Source organism: Nyctereutes procyonoides, unplaced genomic scaffold (assembly GCF_905146905.1).
Source record: "Nyctereutes procyonoides isolate TBG_1078 unplaced genomic scaffold, NYPRO_anot_genome, whole genome shotgun sequence".
In the NCBI taxonomy this organism is placed as follows: domain Eukaryota; kingdom Metazoa; phylum Chordata; class Mammalia; order Carnivora; family Canidae; genus Nyctereutes; species Nyctereutes procyonoides.
In genome coordinates, this window is record NW_026575140.1 from 60,445,574 (window position 1) to 60,463,688 (window position 18,115).

At 39.8% G+C, this 18,115-nt stretch overlaps 1 protein-coding gene across 1 annotated transcript in view; it reads right to left on the reverse strand.

The window, feature by feature from the left end:
* Positions 1-1,038: 1,038 nt before the first annotated feature.
* MMP20 (matrix metallopeptidase 20) overlaps positions 1,039-18,115 on the reverse strand; it is a 47,794-nt gene continuing 30,717 nt past the window's right edge. Inside the window, exons 9-10 of the mRNA XM_055304756.1 lie at positions 2,067-2,170; positions 1,039-1,139 (exon numbers count right to left, since the gene is read on the reverse strand). Coding sequence (XP_055160731.1) covers positions 1,039-1,139; positions 2,067-2,170 — 205 coding nt within the window. The remainder of the gene's footprint in view (positions 1,140-2,066; positions 2,171-18,115) is intronic.

The following is an 18,115-nucleotide window of genomic DNA, read 5'->3' on the forward strand; positions in this document are numbered from 1 at the left end:
TCACTTAACCTTTAGATCCTTACATTCTAGAAGGTAAGATAAAAAAGTCATAAGAATGACAAACAGTTGTGGTTTCCATACTGAGGAGTAGATAAGAAAGAGAAAAGTCTCAGCATGAAGTCAGAAAAACTAAATAGAGAGACTCCCCTAAATGCAAAAGTGCTCTGAAGAGACTCACTTTGCCAGGTTGAAGGCGGTTTGCCCTGGTATTTTATTGTCAGGAAGCAGGAAATGGAGCAAGTTACAGTCTTCTGGGTCTGCATGCTCATCTTGGGTTTTGACTTTCCCCTAGCTACATAGAGTTTGTTGCCAAATAAAGTGGGATTGAAGCTAGTAAATATTAACTGAAAGAAATGAGGAACTGTTCTTGTATAGCGTTTTTTTATTGGCTTTTGTTAAAAGTTTCCTGTTGCAGAGTGTCCATCTCTTGCCTAGTGTGAAAAGTCATTTGAGTGGATTTGCCTGCTATGAGCTGCTTCAAAGACCAGTGAGCACAGTTAACTGCCATCAACGAGAAACAAGACTTACACAGTATTTTGTCATGTGTTCAAGGTAAAGATGGACAAATTTACAGTCATCACAATGAATGTAAAGGCCATGAAAGCCACTGCTTGCAAGGAGTGATTATAATTTGTATGCTAATAACATTTCCTATGAAAAAGAATTATAATAGATATTAGGAATAGATATCAGAAACCAAATAGGCCTCTTCTTGGCAATAAGAACGAAATTTATCAATTTGCTTCCGTATATTAGGTAAGGGAAAAAAGCAGTGGGTGTCTCATGGAAGAGAGTATTGGGTTGATTCTGATTTTATGTGATGCTGACCACATAGAAATTGCCCATTTAGATTAAAATTATGAATCTGCAACCATATAAAAATTTAAAAGCATAATAATTTTTTATGAGTTCTATGTTCCCCTTAGGATCAAGGCCATGGGAAGAAGCCCTATCCTACATTCTGCGTTAGTCCTTGTGGTCCCGGGACCCGCTGCTTGCGGTTGTGTTCACTGCTCAGAAAACACGAGACCCTTCTGTTTAGCAGCCGATCCAGGAGCTAGATTTCAGCACACTGACTACATCTTCCTTCTCCGTATCATACTTGTACGCTTTGGGTCCTGAAAAGAAGTAAATGTAGCCTAAAAGAGACAAAGTGGAAAATGTTGTTATTGGAAATGGCTTGCAGATCCGCAAATGGAGGATTTGTAGGTGGCCTCAGGCGTAGCTGCAGTCCTGTGCATGGCTCTGGCAGACCCTTATGACCTGGCACCCCTGGCTTCTCTGTCACTGCTCACCTTTCTTCCAGGGACACTTGCCTGGGAATGTTTGTGCCTCTGCCCTCCTCCAGGAAGTCACCCTGCTTCCTCCCTAGCCAAACCTCTAGCCTGTCCCCCAAACTCGCTGAAGTCCTGCCGTGCCATCTCCACTGTGGATACTGGCTCTCATCTTTCCTTTCTCAGCTTGCCTCTCGCTGTGGCTGTGAGGCCTGTTGCACCACTCCATACCACATTAGAGATAGTCAAGGTGACTAGTAATATAATCTCTGCTGAAGGGGGCTTTTCCCAGGGTTAGTGGCCATTCTGCAAGCACAGAGAATGTGTCTGGAATCATCTGTGAACTTCTGAACAGAGTCCAGCTCTGTGCTCTAGGCTCAGGAAGGATGCGTTGACCAGTCTCCAAGATTTGGTCACATTTATCCTACCCTGTGTGGTTCAACCTTCCCCGCGATGCATCATAGTTCAGGATCAGGTGATGGGGTGGGGAACAGGCTCTAGGAGGTGGACAGTGTGACAGTGTGTGCATTCTCAAGGGCAGAGAGGCAGTGTTGACCTGGTGGGCTTGAAGACGTACCTGGCTTAGGGACTCACACTCTACTTCTTAAGACTTTCTATTCACAGAGAGAGAGTCTCGATGGCAGACAGTTTTACATTCTGGTTAGCTACATTTATAAGGGACTCAGGACCGAGGACCCCCATTTGGAAACCTGCTTTCTGTCATGTGAAAGCAGAGCCCAGATGTCTTGTTACGGTTTTTCCACAAAGGAAGTTTTGGGTGGAGATGCTCACCATTTAGTTCCACTGCAGCATCTATCTGGCCATTAACTCCCGAAAACTCCTCTTCAGTGTTCTTCGGGTAGTCTTTCTCCATTTTCCTTTTTCGCTCATCATAGCTGGAAGAAGTATTATTTCATAAATAATGTTAATAAGAGGTTTTTATTAATTGTAGGTGACAATGCGCTTGTCAGGCATCATTAACCAGGGCTTGCTTATGACTTACTTTAGATGCATATCTGTGTGTCTCTCTACCTCTCTGTGCCACACACATGCACCACACACACACACACACACACACACACTCATACATACATGCACACAGAGTTATCACTTCTCTCTCAAGTTCCTGAGATTCTAAGACTGCTCATTTGTTCTACATAGTCTGTGAACAAATATATTCTTAGAATTAGTCTTAGAATTATTCTCTATATTATAGCAACATGTTCCTATAATTAAAAAAGATATGTTGCCTTTCAAAAGGAGCTCTACACATATTTTTACTGCTTTATTTACTGTTGCAATTATCCCCCACCTGCCTCCTATGTAAAGAATTTCTGGGCTTGGATTACGCAAGAATCCATTGGAAGCCCTTCACAAGGGCTCTTATTCAGGGGCCCCTTGCTATGCATCTGTAGAGGAGGGATTGGACAAAAATGCACAATGAATGAATAAACACACATGTGAATGGTCAATAGATAAGTAGCAAGAAAGTCTCTGATGACTGAGCGTCTGCCTTTTACATTAGATGAATTGAATTAAAACATGCTTTTGTTTCCCAGAAGGATTATATAACTGACCAAATAGTAGATCAGGTTTCTTTTTCTGGATCAGCAACCACTGTGTGATGATAACCCCGAGGAATGTCTTGTACAGCTCTTTGCGATCCGCGCTGCCTCTTGAACAGAGGACTGGCTCATATGAATCAGCATGATGGCTGTGAGCTCGGCATGTAGGCACTTGGGCAGACTTTGTCTCAAGCATGACCAAGTTCCTTCTTCATCTGCACAGTGCCCTCATCAGGGACATTTCTGGGGGGACACCCCACTCTTTTCCCACCAAAAGCTCAGACAGTTTCTGCTGGTGCCCGGGGCTCTGAGCTGCTTCCTGCAGCCACAGACGACACCTACCTTCTGATGTATGCCTCTCCTATGGCCATGACCATGACCATGCAGCCTGGGGACTGGTGTCCCCCGACGCTGAGCAAGCAGGACCAGACACGGGGCAGCAAGTATTCAGGCCAGCGTGACTAGTGGGTTGAGCTGCTCGGGGCAGTGTTGATGGGACTGTACGCTGACTGTCCCTGACGCCCTTGGCAGGAGGGTCAGTGAACCTTGCAGGGGCTCAGGTGAAAACTGTGGTGCAGGTCACTGTAGCACAGACACAGATGGAGATCACTTCCTGTGTTTCCTTGTCCACAGAAGGGCCAAGACAGTGGTGGGGACAGGGCACCTGTGTCATCCCAGTGACTGCAACGGCTCAGGAGTGCAGTTAGGGACAAACTGGACAGAAAAAGGAGTAGCCTGGGCACATTGGCTCCCCCGTGACCCAGACTTGTTTCTTATTTTTTTTCCAGATATGTTTCATTCACTTCTTTCCAAAGCCTGAAATCTGGAGTCCTATATTAAAAATTGTTTACATATTTATCTTTGATCATGAGGCTGTTTTCTTCTCTCAGGTCTCCAAGACAGCTGTACACAGCAAATGGAGGCTCTGGCAGAGGGAGTGAGGAAGAGGATCCTTCAATATTGGTGGGTGGGATGCAGATGAGAGGGCAGAGTGACGGGGAGGCTGCTTGCAGGTGCTGAGAGCACAGGCAGGGCATTGGACAGCCAGGCCTGGACCCCAGCCTTTGTCTCATGCTGCCCGCTGCTCAGGGAGAAAGGTGGCCTCACTTTCACGTCTCTGCTCTCTTCTGTCTGCACGGAACCGAAGATCCAAAGCTGAGCTTTTTTCTTTTTTTTTTTTTTTTATTTTTATTTATTTATGATAGTCACAGAGAGAGAGAGAGAGAGGCAGAGACACAGGCAGAGGGAGAAGCAGGCTCCATGCACCGGGAACCCGATGTGGGATTCGATCCCGGGTCTCCAGGATCGTGCCCTGGGCCAAAGGCAGGCGCCAAACCGCTGCGCCACCCAGGGATCCCCAAAGCTGAGCTTTCTAAACTAAGACTGCGCCTTACCTTTGAGCATGTTAAGCAAACATTTAGGAGGGATTTTAAGAACATAATCACCATTTATATTGTTTTATGGCAAAATATGTTCTCAGTTCCGAGCAGATGACGGAACAAAGACTATCTGGAGGGAGACTATTACAAGTAGGGTCTCCTGTATTCTGTTTAAATTGGATGGGGAAGACTGGAAGGAATCAAAGGACAGAGGAAATATCTTTTTATTCTTGAGAACAGAGAAACAGTTTAAATACAAGAGTGCATTTAAAAGAGAGAATAGTGACTATTAATCCAATAGAAAGATACGGAAGAAAGATTTTTTTCTTTTATCTGTCTGCTTATTTCACTAAGGTGGGCGGGGGACACCAAAATATGATATATACCTGTTCAGAGGATAATGGAGGTCATACTATTATATATAAAATATGTTTCATGGGGTGCCTGGGTGGCTCAGTTGGTCAAGTGGCTGACTCTCGATTTCAGCTTGGGTCATGATCTCAGGATCATGAGATGGATTCCATAGTGCATCGGGGCCCCTGCTTAGTGGGGAGCCTGCTGGAGAGTCTCTCCCCCTGGCTCTCCCCCCCTGCACCCATGCTATCTCTAAAACAAATAAAATCTTTAAAAAAATTTTAGGGAGAAATTTTAGAGAAGTAACATCTAGCTGGGAATTTTAATTCTCAATCACATTTATAAAAACTTGGACAAAATCCTCGGGGAAATTATGAAATCACTGTTTCTTTTCTCCACCTCTTCTAACACTTACGTATTTAACAGATCCTTGCCCTGTTGGCTAGCTTCCTCTCTGCCCTTTTCTTGTCCTGTAACTGCTTCCTAACAAAATCTGTTTCAAAGTATCAGTCTGAAACACAAATCACCATTTTGGCATTAGATGATAACATAGAAATATTTCATTTGGACTTGTTTGGTAGGCACTATGTACATGGGACCTACAAAGTTACCATGGAGTTACCTATTTTTCATGGTACCAAGTAAGAACATTACCACCAAACCATCAAAAAAATTATCACTTATTTTCATTATCAGTTCACAAAGAAAATAAACTTTATCACCAAAAAGGCAGAAAGGACACAATCTCAGCATAAAAGATGGTTCTTGCCAATAATGTGTCTTTCTACTGACCCAGAATATACCCCCCTACATTTATAATATTGTTCTGTTCTTATTTTGATGTGGATTGGTGGAAACTTTGTGATAGTCTAGGCCTTGGCTTGTGGACAGGTATTTGAGGATTTCTGCTGTAGAGCAAAAAGCACCTGTACAATCAGATGGCCCTGGGTTTGAGCTGACTCTGTTACCTCCTGGCTCTGTGATCAGGGGAAAGCACTCTGAGCTCTGATTTCTTTATCTGGAATACAGTGCTCATGAGGATGAGAGACAACTTATACACACACATGCACGCACACATGCACTCACAGGCCTGGCACATGTACACATCCAGGGCACCGAGAACCATTAACTGACCAGTAGGAGCTTGAGTAAACTTCATGATTCGATCTGAGCTCCTAAGTCATCAAGGAGTTTACTCTTTACCTCATCTTCAAACACACCTCCCCTGGATAACATTCTGTAGTAGAGGTAAAGCTGAGAGGATATGGAGAGAGAAGGGCTGGACAATGTGCAGGGAGTCCAGAGAATGCAGCCAAGAAGGGATTAGGATTGAGAATGTCAACTGTTCTGTTGCAGATTTTGTGGAGGATAATAGAAAAGGAAGTTAAAAGACAGGGTGAGAATCATGAGTGGGGTATTTTGGTCAACAGCAAATTCATGGTGAAAAGAATGAAGAAGACTATGTGTGCTGGATGGTGAGGACCTCCACATCTGGACTCGGAAGGTGTGAAGTGCAGCCTCAAAAGGATCACTCCTTAGCTGAGTGACCTGAACTAATGACCTAAACTCTCTGAGATGCAATGTTTTTAACTGTTTCATGGAGATAGGAATTCTTCTTCTCAAGATTGTTGAGAAGGCATATGGGAGGATGACAGAATATGAGGATATACTCAGCAGGATTCCTAACACATAATAAAACATCAATAAATACTAGCTGTATTAGAATGTTAAGGAAAGAAATGCATTTTATTGTGTACCTACTACCTACTAGGGACTTGCTGAAAAGTGATTTCATTTGCTTGCATTTTCTCATGATTGACATCTTGTTTGTGAATCCTAAATACCAAGTAAAAACAATCGATCTGTAACTATGTTTATTTCCTTTATGGGCTTCTATTTCATCATTGAATATTGATTAATGAAAATAGATATTATAGAAATCATTACTGGCAGTTAAACTTTACTGGCAATGTCATGGTGCCATAGATGTGAGGTGTTTTTTTCAGATTTATTATCTTACTCTCCACCTTGGTCATCTAAGGGCTTGGGCACTATTTTGGTAAAGTGCCTGCATGTTGTTTAATCTTATGCTCTGAATTTAGATTTATTAGGAATTTCTGGTGTGTCGATTATGAGGGTTTCTATCACAAATCACTGGCAAAACTGACCCCATCCTGCCTCCTTTGAAGCACTGAATAGAAAGTTGTGTCTGTGAAAGGAGGCTGAAGGAAAATGTGAGAAAGGATGGCAAAAGGAGGAATTTACTGGTAAGGTATCTAAAACACATGTTTTCAGAAAGTTTATTCAAGGAGACCTTTCTAGTGAAATGGAAACCTGGAGGTCCCTTATTCGTAATCCACTTCCAGCCAGGAATTACATGGCTTTCAGGGAGGATGGGGCCTTTGTGATCTGCACCAGAGAAGGAGAGAGGTCAGGGATGGGGATGGGGGAGAATGAGAAGCTGCCATGTGCCATCCCAGATGCAGGTTAGGAACCCTGCCTAGAGGATTTTGAAACAAGACCATGTAACAATGTGAAAGACGTCGATGGCATCAGTTACCACCTGATTGTGTGACAAAATGCAAATTTGTATTGCTCAGAATTCTCTGAGCCTACCACCTGAATAGAGAACTCTCTTCTGGACATTTCCATTCTTGGATTTCACCAACATAGCAACATAGCAAACTCCCCATGCACCAAGTAGAACTCCTGTTTATTCCTTTATTTGTGCTGTACTTTGTCATTGTATCACTTCCCCATTGAACGGCCTTGGCATCTCTCAGAAATCGGCTGAGCCTAGATATACGGGTTTATTTTATTCCATTGATCTATATGTCTATTCTCATGTTCATATTATCCTGTCTTGATTACTCTTGCTTCATAGTGAGTTTTAAAATTGGTAAGTCTGAGTCCTCCAACTTTGTTCTTCTTTTTTAAGATATTTTGGATCCTGTAAGTTTCCATATGAATTTTAAGATTAGCTTGTCAATTTCTACAAAGAAACCAGTTGTATTCTGATAGAGATTGTGTTGAGTCCTATAGGTTAACTGGGGGGAGTATTGTCATTCAAAAAATATTAAGGCTTGGGGAGCCTGGTTGGCTCAGTTGGTGAAGCATCTGCCTTCAGCTCAGGTCATGATCTCCAGGTCCTGGGATTGAGGCTTGCATCGGGCTTCCTGCTCAGCCAGGAGTCTGCTTCTCCCTCTCCCTCTGCTCCTCCCAACTGCTTGTGCTCTTTCTTGCTCTCTTTCAAATAAATAAATAAAATCTTAAAAAAATATATTAAGGCTTCCAATCCATGGACATGAGATATATTTCCATTTAGATTAATTGTTTAATTTCTTTCAGTAGTGTTTTGTAGTTTTCAGGCTATAAGTTTTCCACTTCTGTTAAATTTATTTCTAAATATTATTTTTCTCCTTGACACTATTATAAGTGGAATTGTTTTCTTCATTTTTGGATTATTCGTTGAAGTGTATGGAGATATAACTGATTTTTGCATATTGAACTCACACTCTGCATATTTGCTGATCTTAATCTTATTAGTTCTAACAAATTTTTTAGAGGATTCCTTAGGCCTTTCCTTACAGAAGATCATGTGACATAGGAATAGATTTACTTCCTTTCCAGTCTGACTGCCTTTTGTCTTATTCATTCTTGCTTAATTGCTCTAGCTGGAACTTTCAATATTATGTTGAATAGAAGTGGTGAGAGTGAACTTTTTTTTAAAGGTGTCTCAGAGGAGGTGACATTTATTTTTTTATTTTTATTTTTAAAGATTTTACTTATTTATTCATGAGAGACACACAGAGAGAGAGATGCAGAGACATAGGTAGAGGGAGAAGTAGGCTCTAGGCAGGGAGCCAAATGTGGGACTCGATCCCAGGACTCCAGGATCATGACCTGAGTCAAAGGCAGATGCTCAACTGTTGAGCCACCCAGGCATCTGGAGAGTGAAAATTTTTGTCTTGTTCCTGAATTTAGGGGGAAGGCATCCAGGCTTTCACCACCAAGTATGAGATCAGCTGTGGGTTTTTGTAGATACCTTTCATCAGGTTGAGAAAGTGTCCTTCTGTTTCTAGTTTATTTAGTAGTTTTTATTTTGCAACAGTGTTGGATTTTGTCAAATGCTTTTTCTGTGTTTATTGAGATGATCATGTGGCTTTTGGTTTTTATTCTGTGATATTGTGTATTACACAATACTGTTGATACTGTGTATTACATTAATTGATTTTCAGAAGTCAAACCAACCTTGTATGCCTGGGAGAAATATTACTTGGTCATGGTGTGCAATTCTTTTTATATCCTGCTGGATTTGATTTGTTAGCATTTTTGGAGGATTTTCACATCCGTATTCACCAAAGATATTGCTTTGAAGTTTTATTTTCTTGTGATGCTGGTCTGGGTAATGCTGTCCTCACACAATGAGTTGGGGAATGGCCCCTCCTCTTCTATTTTTTAGATTATTATGTGATAAATTGGCATTAATTGCTCTTTAAATGTTTTGGTAGAATTCACTACTGAAGCATGTAGGCCTGGGGTTTTCTTCGTGCATAATTTTTTTTGATTATGAATTAAATCTCTTTACTTGTTTATAGATTGATTCAGGCTATTTCTTCTTGACTCAGCTTTATCACTTTGTGTCTCCCTTGGAATTTGTCATTTCAGCTCAGTTATGAAATTTACTGGCATACAATTATTCATAGTGTTCCTTTATCATCCATTTAATGTCTGTAAGATTGCTAGTAATGTTCCCTTTTTCATTTCCGATTTTAATAATTTGAGTCTTCTCTTTTTAACTAGGTCAATCCACTGAGAAATCTGTCAGTTTTGTTGATCTTTTCAAAGGACCAAACTTAGTTTTGTTGATTTTCTCAAATTGCTTATAATATTTTCTATTTCATTTATCTTCACCATAATCTTTGTTTCCTTCTTTCTACTTGCTTTAGGTTTCATTTGCTCTTTTTATACAGTGTCTTAGGTGGAAGGGCAAGTTACTGACTTGAGATCTTTTTTAATGAGCATTGAGAGCTATAGATTTCCCTTTGGGTTCTGCTTGCACTGCATCCATGTTCTTAAATACTGTGTCCTTGTCTTCATTCATCTTTAAGTATTTTCAAATTTCTTTTGTGAGTTTCTCCTTGACACATTGGTTGTTTTAGAGTATGCTGATTTCCACATGTTTGTGCATTTTCCAGTTTTCCCTCTTGTATTAATATCTAGCTTTATATCATTGTGATCAGAAAAGATATTTTATATTATTTTAATTGTTTTTAATTTACTGAGACATGTGTGGTGGCCTAACATGTCACCTATTCTGTACTGTGTTCCATAAGTACTTGAGGAGAATGTACATTCTGCCTTTGTGTGAGGTATTCTAGAGACACCTGTTAGGTCTCGTTAGTTTACAGTGCTGTTCATGGCTCCTGTTCCTAATAGGTCTTGTTGTGTAGTTGCTCTATTCACTACTAAAAGTGAAGTATTGAGTTTTTCAAGTATTATTATTCAGTTGTTTTTTGTTTTCTTCCTTAATTTTTGTCAGGTTTTTGTTGTTGTTGTTGTTGTTTTGCTTCATGCATTTTCAGGGGTGTTGCTGGGTTGTTTTATCTTCTTGATAGATTGACCCTTTTATCACTAAAAAATGTCCCTCTGAATCCCTAGTAACCCTTTCTGTGTCCCCCCGCCCCTTCTTTTTTAAAGTCTATTTTGCCTGATATTGGCTAAATATTAGCATAGCCACTGTGGCTTTCTTATAGTTGGTATTTGCACAATAGATATTTTTCCCATCCTTTTGCTTTCAATCTATCTGTATCTTTGAATATAAAACATGTCTCACATTGACAGCATAAAGTTGGGTCTTCCTTTTTTTCTTATCCAGTCCATTCTTATCTACTGTTTGATTATATTGTTTAATCCATTCACTTTTAATGTTCTTGATATAATTGGATCTATACCTGTCACTTTACTTTTTTGTTTTTTACATGTCTCATGTCTTTTTGGTTCCTTTTTGCTCCTTAATGCTTTCTTTTGCATTAGTGAAAAATTTCAAATGTACCATTTTAACCTTCCATGATTTTTTCACTATATTTAAAAAAGTTATTTCCTTAGTGGTTGCTAGAGTTTTTTTTAAATTTTTTTATTTTTTTTTTATTTACTCATGATAGTCACAGAGAGAGAGAGGCAAAGACACAGGCAGAGGGAGAAGCAGGCTCCATGCACCGGGAGCCCGATGTGGGATTCGATCCCGGGTCTCCAGGATCGCGCCCCGGGCCAAAGACAGGCGCCAAACCGCTGCGCCACCCAGGGATCCCGGTTGCTAGAGTTTATCAGATACCTTAACCTTCCATAATCTGCTTCAGATTTATAACAACTTAATTCCAGTGATATTCAGAAACATTACTCTTGTAAAGTCTGTATCTTTGCCCTCCCTTTGATGGTTGTTGTATATATTACATCTGTATGTGTTACAAACCCCCAACATACATTGTTCTAATTACTATTTTATACAATTTAATGTCTTCTTAAAAAGCTGAGAGAAGAAAGGAAAGTATACATTTATAGATTTTAATACATTAACCTTCTTATGTATCATTTCTATTTTCTTTTGTTGTTCCTGTGAATTTGAGTTACTGTTTGATATCATTTCCCTAGCTTAATACATTTTTCCTTTTCCTCACACCCTGCTCTTCTGTGCTGTTATTGGTAAATATACTATGTTTCTGAATGTTATAGGCCAAACAATACAATTTTACATACATAAATATATGTTTTAAACAGTTAATTTTAAAGTTAAGAGAAGGAAAGAGAGGCAATACATCCTTATACTATCTTTCATGATTACATAATTACATTTACTGGAGCTCTTTGGTTTTTCTTTATGTGGATTCAAATTACTGTCCAGGGCCACTTGCCTTCATTCTGAATAACTTTATTTTGTATTTCTTGTAAGGCAGGTGTGCTAGCAACAGATTCTCTCAGATATTGTCTATCTGGTAATGTCTTATTTGGTCTCAATTTTTAAGATAGTTTAGCTGAATGTAGGATTCTTGGTTGAGAATAATTTTCTTTGAGTACTTTTCTGATGTTTCCCACTGCTTTCTGGCCTCCCTGGTTTAGCTGACCTCCCATTTTATCCCCCTCTGCTCCAGGCACACTGCTGCCAGAGGAATATTTTACAAACCTTACTGGGTTACTCCCTTATTTAGGCTAGTTAAAGATATCCCTCTTTTTCTATAAATTCATGCTGGTCTCTCTAGAAAGGTATAGGTCTCCATCATCTATACCCTGCTTATCCTTGGGCCACATCTCCATTTTATCCACACTGCTATCACGCTGAACCATGTGAGGTCTTCCCCATGTATGCAGGTTATTTCATACACCAGTGCCTTTGCTTCACTGCTGTCTCTGCCTGGAAGCCACTCTACCCTCCTGCTTCCTGCCTGGGAAACTCCTGCTCCCTTCTCAAGATGAAGGGCAGTCATCACTTCCTCTAAGAGTACGTTCTGGACATCTTGACTAGCGTTGGCCATTTAGTTTTTTCTTTGGCCCAATTTCCATCTAGTCTTCTCTCAGGTCACCTATCGTACTTGGATGGCTCTTAATTATTTCCCTATACACATCCTCTCTGCTGTAGGCCTTATGGAGGGCATGGACAGCACCCAGTGTGAACTATTTATTGTGTGATGGGTGTCTCACAGTTTTCTCACCCATTCCCACAGCCCTATGAAGAGATGCTATTTCTGCTTCTCTTGTGAAGATGATTAAACCAAAACAGAAAGGTAATCCAGATTGCCTGATGATCACTGTGAGAGTTGAGGTGAACACTCTGTTACTCCTGCCCACATTCTCAGGCAGCAAACTCTGTGCTCTCTCTTGAGTGGTAAGGTCCTAGTACAGAGTCTGATACATAATCATGCCCAATATATGTAGATTGAAAGTGGTAGTTTGGTAATGCAGTTTAAAAAATTTAAGATTAAAAAAAGAAGATTTTAAACTCTACCCATCTTATTTCTATTACTTATTACTTATTTCTCTACAAAGTCTTTAAATAAACAGATCAACTTTCAGTATACTTGGGGCATCCAGGAAGGAGGGAACGTGTTCTGCTTTGCATTAATCATGTCTCCAGTCTGTCTGCATAGAAAGAGTGACTTAAGGATGGAAAGGGGCTGGGGCCTGTAGATCTGCATGTCATTTTACACAGAATTCAGAAAACACTGACTGTATCCTAGGATGATGGAGTCTCTGGCACCCCTAGTCTCCAGGAACTCCCTAGTGTAGCCTCCTCTGCTCTGCTGTTGCTCAGCAAGAGAGAATATCTATAGGGAGAAATTAGCCAAAGGTAATGGAAGTAATGTAAAGAAAGAGAGACTAGTTGGATCATTTGGGCCTGCCAGGAAGAGGAAAGGAAGGAGTAAAACCGAATGGATGGATAGGGAAGAAGCCCTTGTTGGTAAGTTTAAGCAGCACATCATGAAGTGTGTGGTGGCATTAGTGTGGTAGAGCTCCCTTTTGGATTTCACCCTGTATTTCTCTGTGGCTGCTTCCCTATGAGTTACTACTACACTGACATGGGCTCTCACTCCTAGAGCCTGAACCAATCTGACCCCACACCAACACCACCCATCCTCAGTTGGGGGAGCTCTTCAATAGTTTTCTCATGGCACATCATTCACTAGAACTGGTCTCACCTTGGGAGTTCATGGAGACTCTCCCTGAAACAAGCATGTCCAGAGACTTCTCTTACCTTGGCACATCGTTTGTGTCACACCCTGATGTAGCTTGAGGACCGAAGAAGGATGTGATGAATGACTAAGGGAAATAAGTCACACACTGTCAATTGAATTCTCGATCTATAACTTGAGGCTCTGGCCTTGTGAGTTTTGAGTATGACCATGTACTTTACTGACAGAACATTTGTCTCCTTTGGTTTTTCCTCCCATTTCCTCCTTCTTCCTGTTTAGAACAGGATGTAGTGACCAGATGTCACTGGCCACCTTGAGTCTTAGGGCAACCACGAGAGAGGCATCTACATGTTAACAGCAGAGCAAAATGTTAGAAGGAACTTGGGGCTTAGCGACCATGAGCTCACCTTGTCAGCTGTTAAGTCTGTTAAACTTCAGACATGTTAATATATAGAAAAACAGACGCTTAAGTGTTTCAGCCACAGCTACTTTTGGGTCTCTCTTATTATCTGCTGAACATAATTTCTAACCAATACATGGCTTCATGTGACAAGAAGATGTCATACATGTGAGGCTCTGCTGAAACAGGGTTATGAGGGTTATGGAGTTTGCAGGGACAGGGTTCACTATGGAGCAGCTAAAAACAGCCTTTTCTGAACTTCTAAGCTGTGGTCAAGGTTGTTTTATTCTTTAGTGCCTGAACAGTGTGTTGCAGTACATTTGGCAGAGGACCCTCATTGGTGAGAGGATTGTCTATGCTTTGCCAAAAGTTGGAGTTTCAGTGCAGTGTTGGGGCCTTTGGTCTTTAAAAAGGAAATTCCCTTTGAGCAGCTCTCTGCTCTCTTTTGCTGCTCAGAGTACTATTGAGGTTTAAATGATAATTTGTTAATAATCACAACTTTGTAAGCAGGTATTTTTTGATTACCATTTAAGTTCCTACAATTACTGAAAAGTTACTCTATTTGAGCATCTACTATGTGCCAGGCTCAGTGCTAGTGTCTACATGTGTTACTCACTTAATCCTCCCAATAACCTCAAAAATTTAATTTTAGAAGTGCCTAATACCTTCCCTTAATACCAAAATGAATCTTTAACATTTGAGTTAATCCCCCAGACCAACTTTTTAATGAATCTGTCTTATCCAGATTACTGACTTTTCCTTAATAGATACTCACAAAAGCCTAGTTGGAAAGGTGCATTGTGATTTTCTTGGGGTGGAATCAGGCCTCATTAAAATCAGAGCCCCTCTCCCTCCTCAATCTTACATTTACAGAGGATTAAAAACCTCTCATCAAGTCTCTTGTGTTAGCTGCTAAGCCTTGCTTCTGCCTTGCTGGAGGTGCATGCTTTGCTGGTGAATAGTAGCTTAGCCCAAAGACCAGACAATGAATGGAGAACTGAAATAATGGGAGAGTGGATAATTCCCCCAGTGAGAGTCGGCTGTGAGCAATCTTTAGGAAATTAACTGAATAATCATAATATAAATGTCTTCCCGCTCCCACACACATGCTTATACATGCATCTTTCAATCTCATTCTCTGAAAACTCACAATGGGAGGGGAGTTTCTTAATATCTATCTTCCTGTATGTCAGCACTGTGATTACAGCCACTTTATTTTAAAGAAAGACATGGGGGAATCTGCCCAGCAGATATTAGGGGCTTAATAAATACCATCAGGGTTTCAGAAAGGAAGCTCTGAAAGAAAAATAGCTGGCTTAGTGGTTTAATCATTGGACTGGAAGTGACATGTCAGGACACCACATGATAATACGGGCAATGCTACCAGGGCTCTCAGTGGCCTGAATCAGCAGGATCTACATTTGTTTGGCATTCATTTCCAAAAGATAAATTTCCCATTTCATGAAATAGATATGTTCTCCAGTAATACTGTTTTCTCAGTGCCAAATTGGAGAAGATATCAGTCAGGTAGAAGAAGATCACACATGCTTATTTATAAATTTCTTTTATGCCATAGAAATGGCTATTGGAAATGGGTGATATTCCTGTAAAGCTATGATTCAGAATATAAGGAGAGTTGAAGAATTTCCCTGACAAACAAAAACTAAAGATGTTTGTGATCACTAAACCAGCCCTTCAAGAAATATTGAAAGGGACTCTTTGAGTGAAAAGGAGACACTAAAAGTGAAGGTATAAAGGCAGCAAACACAAAAGCAGTAAAAATGAATGTTTTTATAAATAATCAGTCAAAAAACTCACAAAAAAAGGATATAAAATACAGTTACATGTATCTAAAATGTGGGGAGGAGAGGACAAAAGAATGGGTTCAAACCTAATACAGACTGCTATGTGCTGAAAAGATCAGAGAACAGCTCCAGAAATAACCACAAAACAAATAAAATGGCACTAAATAGATATTTATCAGTAATTACTTTGAATGTAGATGGAATAAATGCTCCAAGCATTTTAAAAAAGATTTTATTTATTTATTCATGAAAGACACACACACAGAGAGGCAGAGTCATGGGCAGAGGGAGAAGCAGGCCCCCCCACCTGTGGAATCTGATGCGGGACTCCATCCCAGGACTTCAGGATCATAACCTGTCCCGAAGGCAGACACTCAACTACTGAGACACCCAGGCGTCCCGAAACACTCCAATCAAATGGATAAAAAAATAAGACTCGTCTATATGCTGCCTACAAGGGACTCATTTTAGACATAAAGACATCTGCAGATTGAAAGTGAGAGGATGGAGAACCATCTATCATGCAAAAGAAAGCCAAGGTAGCAATATTTATATTGGACAAATAGATTTTAAAACAAAGACTATAACAAGAGATGAAGAAAGGCACTATATAATCATCAAGGGGACAACCTGACAAGAAGATAAAACAATTACAAATATTTATGCCCCCAAATCGGGAGCATCTGAATATATAAAACAATTCAAAACAAACATAAAGAAACTCACTGATAATAATACAGTAAGAGCTTTAACCCCCATTCCCAGTAATGTACAGGTCATCTAAGCAAAAAATCAATGAGGAAACAAACGCTTTGAATGACACACGGGACAAGATAAACTTAACACACACACTGAGAGCATTTCATCTTAAAGCAGAATACACATTCTTCTCAAGTGCAGATGGGACATCCTCCAGAATAGATCACATACTGGGTCACAGACCAGCCCTCAATGAGTACAAAAAGACTGACATCATACCCTGCATATTATCAGACCACAACATGAAGAAACTTGAAGTCAACCACAAGAAAAAAATTTGAAGGACTACAAATACAGGGACGTTAAACAACATGCTACTAAGGAAAGAATGCATTGATCAGAAAATCAAAGAAGAAATAAAATACTACACAGAAACAAATGAAAATGAATACACAGTGGTCTAAAACTTTTGGGATGCAGCAAAGGCAGTCCTAAGAGGGCAGTATATAGCAATACAGGCCTTCCTCATGAAGCAAGAAAAATCTCAAATACATACCCTAACCTTATATCTATGAGAGCTGCAGAAAGAAGAGCAAGAAGTCTGAAGCCAGCAGAAGGAGGGAAATAATGAAGATTAGAGAAGAAATACATAATATAGAAACTAAAAAAAAAAAAAAAAAAAAAAAAAACAGATCAATGAAACTGGGAGCAGGTTCTTTGAAAAAATTAATAAAATTAATAAACTGCTATCCAGACTTACCAAAAATACAAAGGACCCAAATAAATAAAATCACAAATGAGAGAGGAGAGAGAAAATCTGAAACCACAGAAATACAAACAACTGTAAGAGAATATTATGCAAAGCTACGGGCCAAAAAATTGGACAACCTGGAAGAAATGGATAAACTCCTAGAAACATATAAACTATCAAAACTGAAACAGGAAGAAATAGGAAAATTGAACAGATTTATAACCAACAAAGAAATTGAATCAATAATCAAAAAACTCCCAACAAACAAAAGTCCAGGGCCTGATGGCTTCACGGGTGAATTCTCTCAAATATTTAAAGAAGACTTAATACCTTCTTCACAAACTGTTCTAAAAATAGAAAAGGAAAGAAAACTTCCAAATTCATTCTATGAAGCTAGCATTATCCTAATACCAAACCAGATGAAGACCCCACTAAAAAAAGAAAGCTACAGGTCAATATCCTTGATGAACATAAATGCAAAAATTCTCAATAAAATACTAGCAAACTGAATCCACAATATATTTAAAAAATTATTCACCATGATCAAGTGGGATTTATTCCTGGGCTGCAAGGGTGGATCAGTATTCTTAAATCAATCAATGTGATATATCACATTAATAAAAGAAAGGATAAGATCCGTATGATCATTCTAATAGATGCAGAAAAGGCATTGACAAAGTATAACATCATTCATGATAAAAACCTTCAAGGAAGTAGAGATAGATGGAACATACCTCAACATCATAAAGGCAGAGGCTACAAAAGAGCCAATGGGGAAAAATTGAGAGCTTTTTCTTTATGGTCAGAAACATGACAGGGATGTCTACTCTCACCACTGATTTTTTAATAAATATTTTATTTATTTATTTTTGGAGGAGAGGGGCAGAAGAAGAGGGAGAGAGAATCTTGAGCAGACTCCCTGTTGAGTGTGGATCACTTGAGGGCTTGACTCATGACTTTGAATCATGACTGGGGCTTGATCTCATGACTTTGAAATCATGACCTGAGTCAAAATCAAGAGTCGGATGCTTAACGGACTGAGTCACCTAGGTGCCCCTTACCACTGTCATTTAACATAGTACTGGAAGTCCTAGCCTCAGCAATCACACAACAAAAAGAAATAAAATTTATTCAGATCGGTAAGGAATAAGTCAAACTGCCGCTATTTGCAGACAACATGGTGCTATATATAGAAAACCCAAAA